Source organism: Sander vitreus, chromosome 6 (assembly GCF_031162955.1).
Source record: "Sander vitreus isolate 19-12246 chromosome 6, sanVit1, whole genome shotgun sequence".
In the NCBI taxonomy this organism is placed as follows: domain Eukaryota; kingdom Metazoa; phylum Chordata; class Actinopteri; order Perciformes; family Percidae; genus Sander; species Sander vitreus.
Genome location: NC_135860.1, coordinates 13,281,979 through 13,293,784, shown reverse-complemented (window position 1 = coordinate 13,293,784; position 11,806 = coordinate 13,281,979). Strand labels below are relative to the sequence as shown.

At 39.1% G+C, this 11,806-nt stretch overlaps 2 protein-coding genes across 2 annotated transcripts; one reads left to right on the top strand and one right to left on the bottom strand.

Moving 5' to 3' along the window:
- Positions 1 to 64: 64 nt before the first annotated feature.
- Positions 65 to 4,545, bottom strand: josd2 (Josephin domain containing 2). Its single transcript, XM_078252768.1, has 5 exons — positions 4,256 to 4,545; positions 3,873 to 4,001; positions 2,522 to 2,647; positions 1,686 to 1,880; positions 65 to 1,449 (listed from the first exon to the last, which is right to left on the bottom strand). The coding sequence occupies exons 2-5, from the start codon at positions 3,992 to 3,994 to the stop codon at positions 1,338 to 1,340; spliced, it is 555 nt and encodes a 184-aa protein (XP_078108894.1). The 5' UTR covers positions 3,995 to 4,001; positions 4,256 to 4,545; the 3' UTR covers positions 65 to 1,337.
- A 951-nt stretch (positions 4,546 to 5,496) lies between these two features.
- ube2s (ubiquitin-conjugating enzyme E2S) lies at positions 5,497 to 11,350 on the top strand. Its single transcript, XM_078252767.1, has 4 exons — positions 5,497 to 5,680; positions 7,383 to 7,530; positions 9,402 to 9,592; positions 9,692 to 11,350. Exons 1-4 carry the CDS (start codon positions 5,678 to 5,680, stop codon positions 10,055 to 10,057), a joined length of 708 nt encoding a protein of 235 aa, XP_078108893.1. The 5' UTR covers positions 5,497 to 5,677; the 3' UTR covers positions 10,058 to 11,350.
- Positions 11,351 to 11,806: the final 456 nt, after the last annotated feature.

Here is an 11,806-nt window from a genome sequence, read left to right as displayed (position 1 = left end):
TCACTTGGTCTTCATCGTGTCTACAAGTCAATGCAATGTAAGTAACAAACTGATTTAACAGAGATTCATACTTAAAACAAGAGGTCAAAGTTTAATATAAATACGTTTCACTATTATGAACCTCTGAGCTTCGGTTTATATGTGAGTTAGTCACTAGTGTGTACCAGAGACAGCGCTACTATTATTTTCGATATGCATAGATCATAGGAGAGACAAAATACAAACGTAAAGGTTACATACAGTCACAAAACCAGTTTTTGCATGTTAGAATTATTTAAAACTAATCAAGAATAGTGTACTTTATATTCTTGCAACCTTTCCTTTTAGATTTGAAAATAAAATGATCTTTGTAACTTCATTCACTATATGATAGAGCTGTGTAATACTCAACCTGTAGAGACTTGAGACCTGAATGAAATGGATAATCAAAGTCATGCCTGCTTTTACTTTGTCAAAGCTTCATTACTGTGTGGATTCAACTGCATTATCACACATCAGTCACATCGCTTTGACAAAAACAAAAGAAGGGTCACAATGGTTATTGTGATGGATTACAGATCTCAACCACATTTTTTTTTTTACACTAAAGCTAAATAAGAGAAAAACAACAGACTGGAAAACAACAAAACACATTTAAAAAATCTAAAAACCGTGGCACGCTATGAAAAATGCCTGGAGCGTTGTAGTTAATGGGTGAAAACAGGCAATGACACTGGTGGTCCTACAATGCCTCACCAAGTGATGCCTTCACAGTGCCTGTACCTGTGTGAACACACAGACAAAGACAAACAGTGGTACCAATCTAACTGCAGTGCATAGAAGGTTTACAACAATGGTTGTGGGAAGAGATGGTGCATTCAGGTGCTGCTTGATAACGGACACATGTTGACACCTTGTACGTAGAGCACATACTGATCCGATTTTGGTGACTCGATCGTATCTTGGTGATGTTTTAGCACTTAAAGTAATCCAGTTACCCTTATTGCAGATGGTTTTTCATGCACACACACTGCAATCTTCCTACCATAAAACAGTGAAAGTTCAGTCACATGTCACAACTCAAGTTTCATCAAACAAGCTTACATTTGCCTCAAACGTGGTTAGCTTAGAGAAGGACAACATAGATACATGGGTCATATCAGAGCAAAAGCTTTCACAGCTATTACATCCAAAACAGTTCTTCATCTCAGTAGGCCGTCTCTGCTTCTCTTTGGAATTTCCTCTGTGTGTAGATATTAAATGTATTTTAGTGTATTCCCTGAAGAGTTTTCTGTAATGAGGTTTAAAAAAAAGAGTTTTTTTCCATGCTATGTAAAGGTCAATCGCATCCCAAGGCATCACTTCTTGGGGTTGTCAGCGTTCAGCCATGAACCGTCCTCCTCCACGTCCCGCCTGACGACCAGGAGCATCTCTGCCACATCCTGAGAAAGCTGTTCGCTGAGAAATGTGCTGCATAGGAGATGAAAGGTTAGAAAAATACAGACACAGACAGAGGGCAGATTGCTAGAGTGCAACGCTCTAACACAAACAAACAGTGAGGTAAGCCCCATGTGACCCCTCATATGGGATGACTCACTCGCTGAGACAGAAATCAAGCAGCACACCGAAGCCTTTTGACATCACTCGCAGACACACAGATTACATGTCTGCTCTAAAGAGACATTTTAAAGAATGCACATTCTTACCGTAGTTCTGCTTCTCCCCCAATACAGACAGGACTCTTCAGTTTGGAGTCCAGGTTGTAGTACTGTCCATTAACTTGTCGAACCGCGAGCCAGTGCCGCCGTCGGAGTGGGAGGGACACGATCCCAAGAGATACTCGTGATGGGACATTAAGAATAAAACCCTGGACCTTTGACATGCAAAGGCTCTGAACCGTCCTGTATTTAAAAAAAAAGAAAAGGCAGAAAGGAAGTATTAAACAAGACTTCAACCTTGAGATATTCTTAGTTATCTTTCCGTTATGTTCAGTTTACTTTATGGTGCGATAGACTGTTCGGGTGTACCCACTTGACCTCAACCTGGCTCACCTACTTCTGCTTTCCAAAATAAAAGCCTAATTTCTTTTACGTGTAGCTGGAGATTGGATATGAGATAGTGAGTCACGCCTCGTATATACGGTGCAACATGCCTTGGACTTGCACTGAATGATGGATGGTCTAACATTATGGCCTACTACTGCAGAGATGGGTGTCTCTATGATGTCTTGTCTGTGAGTCTAAAAAGATGCATTTGTTCTTTGATAAAAATGGCCTGACACAGAGAACTGATGCTTCGTGATTAGCTTTCAATCTTTAAACTCCAAACAAGTATTTACTGTATCATTATAGTTTCCCGGGGAAATAGAAGAAATGTACCATCTGAGAAAAACAAGCCCAGAAAATACCTTGCAAAGTAATGCGTAAAGTAAGTAAAGTATTGTTTTAGGGTGGACTTACCTTAAACACAACATGATGACAACATGTGAGTGCAGTAAAGCCTGAAGATTCTCACCTCACAGGGCTCAGTGTGCCTCACTCACCTGCGTTTGTCCCACCACACTGCAGCCAGTTCCCGACTCTGTAGTGCCGCCATGATGACGTTGACGTCATAGTTTCCTGTACCTAACACTGAGCGATGAGGGTTCACCACACACTGTGGAGCCAGCCTGCATGGAGGGAGCAACAGAACAATAGAGCATTTTGAAGGGAAAATCAACCTTGTTTTCAGTACATCTCCGTTTTTTAACATCCATTGTGACGTAACCGGGATATGGCTACATCTTTTTTTTTTTTTTTTTTAGAACTGCCCTTTGTTTGAATAAAATGTATTTGTCTATAACATTCTGGACAAAGTTTTGATGAGTCAATGAAGTCACAGGGTTTCCTGTAGGAATTTCTTTAGCCTAGGTCACAAGCTACCCAGATCATGAATCATCTGGTATCCTAGTCAATTAAGTTAGTAAATGACTTCCTTAACAACAGCCACACTGAATGCAATGGCTTTTGCAGTTTGGAATTGCACCAGTGCTCTTCTTCCCTGAAGGTTAATGTTATATTTCACAAAACACTGTGAGAAATCCAAAAGTCAGTGATTGGTTATCGTCTGTTGACCCACTCCAAAAAGTGTCATCACTTCAAGTCTTGGTGCTGTGGATTTCCAGCAGTGACTTGAGAGAGCAGATACAATGACTTAGGATTTGGTTTGCATTCCTAGTTGTGTGTCAGTGGAAGGGGTTTTCATCTAACACACTGCTAAACAGCATTACTGCTATTTCATGAGACTAGATCAGGATGTGAACAATAACTTAAACATCCATTTGTTACTCCATAATTCAGCCTATAGTATGCCCTGGACAAACCTTTGGAGAAATTCAGAATGTATTTTTCTTCACCTGTTATGGAGCTGCTACTGTAGTTAGATGTTCAAAGGTATATTTGTTGAACCTACAGATGCTAGTATACCTTGGATGATGAAATGTTTGTCAGGGGCAAAACAAAGACTGTACCACTCCGCTCTGCTCTTCCTCTCTTTTGGTTATCTATGGCAGGCAGGCTGTGGGAATATTGCATATTAACGCTGGTTTCACCTCTGGCAAATATTGTATCAATCGGGACAGAAAGCAGACATCTGTGGGATCACAACAAGTAAATGTGAAGATACAACCAGCTGCTGCATAACAGGTACAAAATAACGGTTTGATAGGGAGGCTATGCACCAATTATGGAGTACTATGGAGGGCTGAGGTCATACATGGGGCTATTTCAGGGGACGGAATAAAGAAGCAGCGCCCCTGTTGTTAACTTATGTCTTGGATTCATACTTTGAATGTGCTTTTTGGTTAATAAAAAGCAGTTCAATATGTTTTAGATACGTATATGAGAATACCCTACCGTTTGCAGATGTCATCGGCTGTCTCCTTGGTGAACACCCGCTCCTGGAGCACGTTGTTGAGTGCATGAATCGCGCACAGCTCCAATCGTTGCTTCTCATGAAACACTTCTCCTTCGCTCATACTAAAGCTTAACATACACAAGCACACAGAAGAAGTACCATTAACACACGGTATAAACATGAGCTATAATATAGTTAGCTGTCGGAGCAGCCACGCAGCACAGTTTACAGTCCATTCAGGCTACCAATAAGCTTACCGTAACAGCAGCTAAACTGTGACAGCCTGCTGCTGGTTATACTCTGTGTTTGGTTGCTGAGCTGACAGCAAAACAACGACAAGTGAACTATTATTAATCGACAATAGCTGCATGAAGCTACTGACCTGCTGATGAAGCGCTTTCACGTAAAAAAAAAAAAATGCTTGAGTCTGACAGCTACATCCAGAAACCGGAAACAGATCCGTTGTTTTTGTTGCGATGTTGTTGTGTTGTGGCTGACACGCCCATAATTCAAAGCAGCACTGGAGCACGCAAATCTGTCGCTTTAACCCGTCGTTTCGATTCTGTTTACTCGTTCAAATAAAATACGGTAAAATAAACGTAAAGGAAACTTATCTCCTCAAAATATCTCAGTCCACCAGGCGGTCAGAGCTCATCATTACTGTGGACGTTACACTGTTGAAGCACCCTCTAGTGCTGAGCCTGGTTATAATGATGATGGTGGTGGTGGTTTATAATTTTTGGTATTAAAAAGAAATTATAATGTTTTTTGGGGTTGTAATGGACCATTTTTTTTTAGGTTATTTCTTCCCATTTGTATTCCTGCAATTAATGTGTAAGGAGAGAAAAGAAAAAACACAAAAGAGCTTGGACATTATCGTGATATCCTTGCAGTTGTGAGTGCTTGTATGTACTCCTTGTAATTTAAACCAAGCTGAACTAAACTTAATTAAACCAAACTTTAAAAAAAAAAATAGAGTCAAGGTGACCAGTTCATACCATAGATATCTACATTTCTTCACATTTGTATGGTACTGCTGTAAGTAGGTTTTTATAGTGTATGTATGTTCAACAACTATCCAATAGTTTTTGGTCATTGGCACTTTAAAACATGAAAAACATCTTGTTATATGCTGAATTATGAGAAACCAGATGATTCTTCTTAGTCTTTAGGTCTTTTTTTGTACTAGCTACTCCTGTCTGCATGTCTACATGTCTGCTTTTATTTTTACTATTGACTATGAGCTGTGTCTGCTTTTGCTGCTTCTAATGACTGCAGGTTTACATTCCACATGAATTCATTTTTCTATGTATCAGTTTCACCCTACTAATTAAAAGACCGGTATTATTCTATTCATTAATGTTTTCCGTCCCCCTGCTTCTGTATATGTAATATGCAGTGCATTTTCTTGTGCGTTTTAATTTCAACAGATTTATCTTTTCAGCACTGTTCAGGGGTGTGTGTGAGTTTTTCAAACGGACCTATGGCTGACTAGCAGTAGTCATATTTTCGACTCTGTATGGCTGATAGGGCTTCCAATTGTGACGCAACGACAATCATGTTTCATGATTGGCTCAAAGTTTCTGACGTATAATATCACTAAGATGCCCATTGGTTGGTGGTAGTAGGTTAAACTGAGGATCGTATTTTTGTTCCTGTGTCAACGAAAAGGAAGAAAAGAAGAGTAGCCAGTGAGACCCGGCTAAGTTTTCATCGAAGATATTTTTTTCAAACATTAAGTAAAGGACTCCTCAAATCTCAAACCAGCCAAACATCCAACGCCTTAGCAGAACCCCTTTTGAAGATGGTAAGTCGAGGTTATTGCTAACGGCTAACGGGTGTAGCTGCTAGCTTGATCCGATGTTTAGCCACCGCCAGCCTTCGAGCTTTTTATTTAGGTTGTGTCTACTTACTGGAGTCTCACACGTTAGTTAAGAATCTACATCTGCATTTGTATAATCTAATAGACACATTGATTATATTAAATACTGTATTACACATATTAATATCGCTAAGCAGCTTTAACAGTATCAGATTGAGGCGAGGCTAGTATTGCTAACAGTTATCTTACTACTATTGTAGTAATGTTTCGCTTTCATGATAGTAGAAATGCCAAATATTAAGCTTCACGTTATGTCAGACAACTTATGTTGAAACTTTTTAAAGTGCTGTAGGATACTTTCTTGTGTAAGAACTCTTTAGCTCACCCTGAACAGCTCAAGGTTTCTTAACGTATTCGTAAGAGTTGAAATAATTATGAATCAATCAAGCATACTGTATTTGTATAGCACTTTTCATACATAACACAAAGTGCTTCACATAATTCACACAAAGCGATAAGTGGCTTTTTAATTATTAAAACACTCAATGATAACATTATTTAATAAAAATCAGGAGTTGGGGAAACCCAAAACTCCAACTTGGTATATATAAATAAAACGGGCTAAAATGCGCAGATAAATAGACAGGTAAATGAATAAAAATCTGTTTAAAGCCAGACTAAAAAGGTAGGTCTTTATTTGCTTTTTAAAGTATCAACATTCTCTGCTGCCCTCAGGAAGGCTGTTCCCATATAAATAAAATGTTTTAATTTTATTTCTATGGCTGTTCCAGTGGCGTGGACCATGTAATAGAAAGATGCCTCATCGTGGGTTTTTGTTTTGACTTAAGGGATAAATAAAAGGCCACTTCCAGACGACCTTAGGGTTCTAGAGGGTTCATAGACTAGAAGCAAATTTGTAAATAAATAGGATCAAGACCATTAAGAGCTTTATAAACCAATAAAAGGACTTTAAAATTCTAAGTCAAACAGCAAGTGCGGAGACTTAAAAATGTATGGAATGTGTGCGCACTTTCTGGTCCTAGTCAACACACGTGCAGCTGAGTTTTGCTATAATTGCAATGGAGACCAGAAAGTAGATCATTTTATTTATTTATTTATATATATATATAATCTCCTAACCCAACTTAACATAGACAAGTGTGTGTGTGTGATGATTTGATGGTGGATTTGTCTTATGCTAGTTGGATTTCAGTGATGTTTAATCTATGTCTATTCTAAACACTGTATATCGAACAATGTGTGTGGACATCATTAAAAGCGTTGCATTGGTTTGTTTTAGTGTTGGCACAATAAATTTATTATCATAACGTCAAAATTGGCAATTTTGAAAGCTTAAAGGCATTATGTATGCAGTAACAATATGCACCAGTATCGCTTTTCAAAGCTGATACTGTCACACACTTGGTATGATATTTTTGGTTGTCGATTGTAAGGAAATAGGACTATAATACTTTCTAGCATGGTATATATTTTTGGCAGTTGCATTGGTAATATCTTCCGGGAAAAAGATCGCACAGTGTCATCAGTCAGTAAGTAAATGGCGTCAGTAAAGCAGCATCTCAACATTGTCAAAATACCCATAACTTTTAGAGCTTCTCTTTTAGTAGTTCTGTGTTTGTACATATGCAAAACCCGAGTTGGCTAAACCATTTTTCTGTCTCTCCAGAACTCCAATGTGGAGAATTTGCCTCCTCATGTTCTTCGCTTGGTCTACAAAGAGGTTTCAGCTTTAGCAGCAGACCCGCCTGAGGGTATCAAGATTTATCCCAGTGAGGAAGACATAACTGAGCTACATACAGCCATCGAAGGACCGGGTAAGCATTGCAATATGGTGTCATACCAAACTGGCATTGGCCATGTTAAGTTAAAAAATAACACCTTGCTTTGTGTGCATTCTCAAAGTAAGAAATTGTTGCATGTATTGCAGTATTCATTTAATTTTTTTCAGAGTCTCACACAGCAGTGCTTTTCAAATCTCCGTGTTAGTCTGGATCTGTTTCTGTCCGTCCACGAGACAGTTTTCTTAGCATGTTATACATCTGAAATCCTTGTCAAATCAAATTACTGAAAGGTCAATACAGAACACTAGGGATGTAACGATGCATCGTGAATCGGTTAAAAATCCATTTAAATGTGTAAAGATTACAACCGGTTGAGATAAAAAGTATCGCGATGCAATTTTTTAACAGCTTAGAGCGTGACGCTAGTTAACATACAGCAGGTCATGTCAGCCTACCGTTAGCTAGTAGCATTAGCTGGCTTAAACACGGTTAAAATGCTGACAGCTAAACGGTGTAAAGTGTGACTGTATTTCACTGGAAAGGATTCCAACACCATTTTGTAAGATAAAATACAATTTCAGTGTCACCTTTTTGATAAGAGGACACATCTGTTGGTTTTCACAGTTTATATAAATGTCATTTTTCGGCAGCTCGTTCTGTTTAAAAAATATCGGGAACATAAAATAGTGAATTGAATCGTGAGTTGAGTGTATCTTTACATCCCTACAGAACACACATTTTGATATTGATTGGAGATGCTAACTATCAGATAACAATCAAATCATTCTTGAGTAGACCATATTTAACGGTCAACTTAAAACCTAGAGTAAGTCGACATGCGATTCTTTAAAGGTCTAAGGTCATTTTATCACGTCCACGCAAGTAACTAGTATGTAAAGTTATTCTTAATGTAACAATTAGTAGTTTAGTTTAAAAAAATAATTGTTGCTCGCATCTCATAGTACAATCTGCTCCCCCAACACTACACTTTGAATAAAATAACTTTAACTGTTTGGCAGCAAGGACAGATTTCACTGTATGACCAACCTGAGATAATAAGAGCTCTCACCTGAAGATGTGACACTTCTCTGCTCCACTATGTTTAGGTGATTGGTGGTCACCAGCTTCATGGAACTACTTATTTTTTCTTTGTTGCATAATTTACTCATTAAGTAATCAACTCCTTAAGACGTGCATTAATGCATTCCTTTTACAAAGTAGAAATGATTTCCTTTCCATGACTCCTTGAAAATTGATATTGTATAAACGCTTTATATCTGGATTTAGTAGATGTTACTAATTACAGGTGAGATACATAACCCACTTAAACCACACAGCCAGCCAACACGTCCATGCTTTTGAACTAATACCTCGATATCGATACCGCAACAATATTGTAGTGTTGACTATTGGTGCTTTCACAAAATATTTACACAATGAGATTTTTGATAAATAATCATCAGTAATGTGGATATAATGACTAAGTGGGTAAAGGCAAATAATAGAACAGTTACCACAGTCTGGTGAGTTCAGAAAAGGACATCACTTTACTGTAATGCAGCCTTTAAAACCCGGAAAAGACAACACTTATGCTATATTATGATATTACGATATCCAAAATCTAAGACGATATCTAGTCTCATATCACGATATCGATATATTGCCCAGCTCTACAATAGTGTACGTGACAGTTTTCATCATAATCCAGAAAGAATTATGATAGGAACAAGAAGTTTTGAACTAAATGGCATGTGAGCTAAATGATGTTTGGCTTACTTGCATGTAAGATTTTCTGTTTTTGTTAGTTGACTCAGTTGCCGCTCCATGACCCTCTGTTTTTGTGGAGCAAGTTTGGCACAGCCTGGACATACGGTTCATAAGATGAATTCTTTATGCTTTGACAGAGGGAACTCCGTTTGCTGGTGGCGTTTTCCGAATGCGTCTGGTCCTCGGGAAGGACTTCCCTGCGGTTCCACCCAAGGGGTATTTCCTGACTAAGATTTTTCACCCCAATGTGGGTCACAAGGGAGAGATCTGTGTCAATGTGTTGAAGAGGGACTGGAAGGCAGAGCTCGGCCTCAGACATGTCTTACTTGTAAGTGGAACCATCAGTCTTTGTTGTTCTGGGTTTCAGCTGTGTTGCCATCACTATTTTAGTTTTTTTACATTTCCATCTCTTTTTATTTCTCCACAGACAATCAAGTGTCTTCTCATCCATCCGAATCCAGAGTCGGCTCTAAACGAAGAGGCCGGGCGTTTGCTGTTAGAGGACTATGCAGAATATGAGTCCCGAGCTCGTCTGCTCACAGAGATCCACGCCATGGGGGGGCACGGCGGGACCTCTGGAGCACCTCAGGACCCTAATGACGGCCCACAGCCGAAGAAGCATGCAGGCGACCCCATGAAGAGAGCGGGACCCAGTGCAGCAGCTGTGCCAGCAGCTCTGGGTAACGGAGCTAATGGAGCCAGTACCACCACCAGCAATAGCAACAGCAGTAGCACTAATAATGTAGCAGGGAAAAAGAAAGCAGATAAAAAGCGTGCATTGAGGCGACTTTAATACCTCAGCTAAATTCTGTGTGTGTGTGTGTGTGTACGTGTGAGTGCGAGAATGTGTAAATATAAATATTGAAGTGTGCTGACAATGTTTTTGTTCCCTTTTTCTGACTCTTTCTACCACCTATCCAGACTGTCCACAACTTGTCTTGCCACCAGTTTGTCCTGTTGGCATTACAGGTTTGTTCATTATTTCCATACCTAAAGACATAATGATAAAATGTTTGTTCCTCTTTTAAAGGAAAGACAACACCTTCGCTGCGGAAATCATGCCATCTGTTGTATTTTGCTCTTGGCCTAGTGTGTATGAATTATACAGGGAATGGGTTTCACTGTGCAAAACATGGCCTCTGTCTGTCCACTAATGAGACAAAACTACTATTGTCTCAGACTTGATATCAGCTCTTTTTAAAGTGTTTCTTGGCAAATGCTGCTGTGATGGTACTGTGTACTGCTCAGCCAGGCTCACGTATGAGTCCAAACCAGGATGTTACTTTAATTAAAGTCAGGTTTTCAAATTGAACTCAAAGGAAATAATAAAGAAGTTGCTAAATAATTGTGCACAAAGTCGGTGGGTTCACTTTTGGGAGAGAAATATTGTCAATATCACACAAAATTGTAACATCTTTTTAAATAGTATTTTTCATTTTGTGATCTGAATGATACAGGTATGGAAAAAGTTGACAGTGGAGTATAAGACGTCTGTCGTGTTCTTTTCTTCTCTTTTTTTTTTATTTTTTTTTTTTATAATTTCTAAAATTGTTTCACTGTCCGGTATTTTCAAAAGTTGTTTAGATTGACATGTTCATATTCAGCTGTCTTGTGGTTGTGTGAAGACCTAGATCAGTGGCTGTAAGGGAACACAGGGTAGGTTGCCAGACTACTTTTTATAAAACAAACAAATGAATCGCCTATTCTCTGTATTAAGCATACAGTGGTCGCTTAACCTACCCCTGATTCCCTACAAAGCAGCATGTGCTCTCAGATACCCAGCTCCCCGACAAGCCATGTGGGTACCTGAGAAGACCTCTGTAGGAGAACTTCCACGTTTGATAGAATTTGTCTCCCCAGCCATTGCACTGGCAGGGTTTCCGGGGCAGGTTTTCTCTTTGTACTAAATGCATGCGGGGCCTACATTTCCCAAGGAAACACACTGAAGCGCTGTCTTAATTTGGACGGAAAATGTGCCTCTGAATCTCTGTCATTGTGCAGTTGGCTGGATATTTTGTGTCCATTTTAAATTATTTAAATTAATTAAACATTGAAATACAAGAAGTGAAATAAAAAATGAGTCATATTTGCTCTTTTATTTGGAGTTCCTTTGCATGCAAAATTGTTTCGTTATGGTAGACCTTTCTGCAGGTGTGTGTATCAGTATCAGAGATGTTCACAAGTCATTTTTTGGAAGTCCAAGTCGAGTCTCAAGTCTTTAAGAGGCAAGTTCAAGTCTTTTGCCACGAGTCCAAGTCAAGTCTCTGGCCATCTGATCTGTCCCTAACACTGTTTTGTTAAATCTTATGAATTCAAAACATGTCCTGTAGCTACCATCCAGACAGTACAGTATTAAAATCAGTTGTAGGATAACTTTATGGGGTCTACTTAACACATCCCTCTAGACCTCTGACCTGGTGAAATATTAACCTAAAGCTGTCACATCATATGGGTACAACTATAAAGATACAATGTGCCTGTTCCCAGCATTAGCACAACACTTTGCGATGGTTAGCTTGTTACCTGTGGTGATATATGCTAA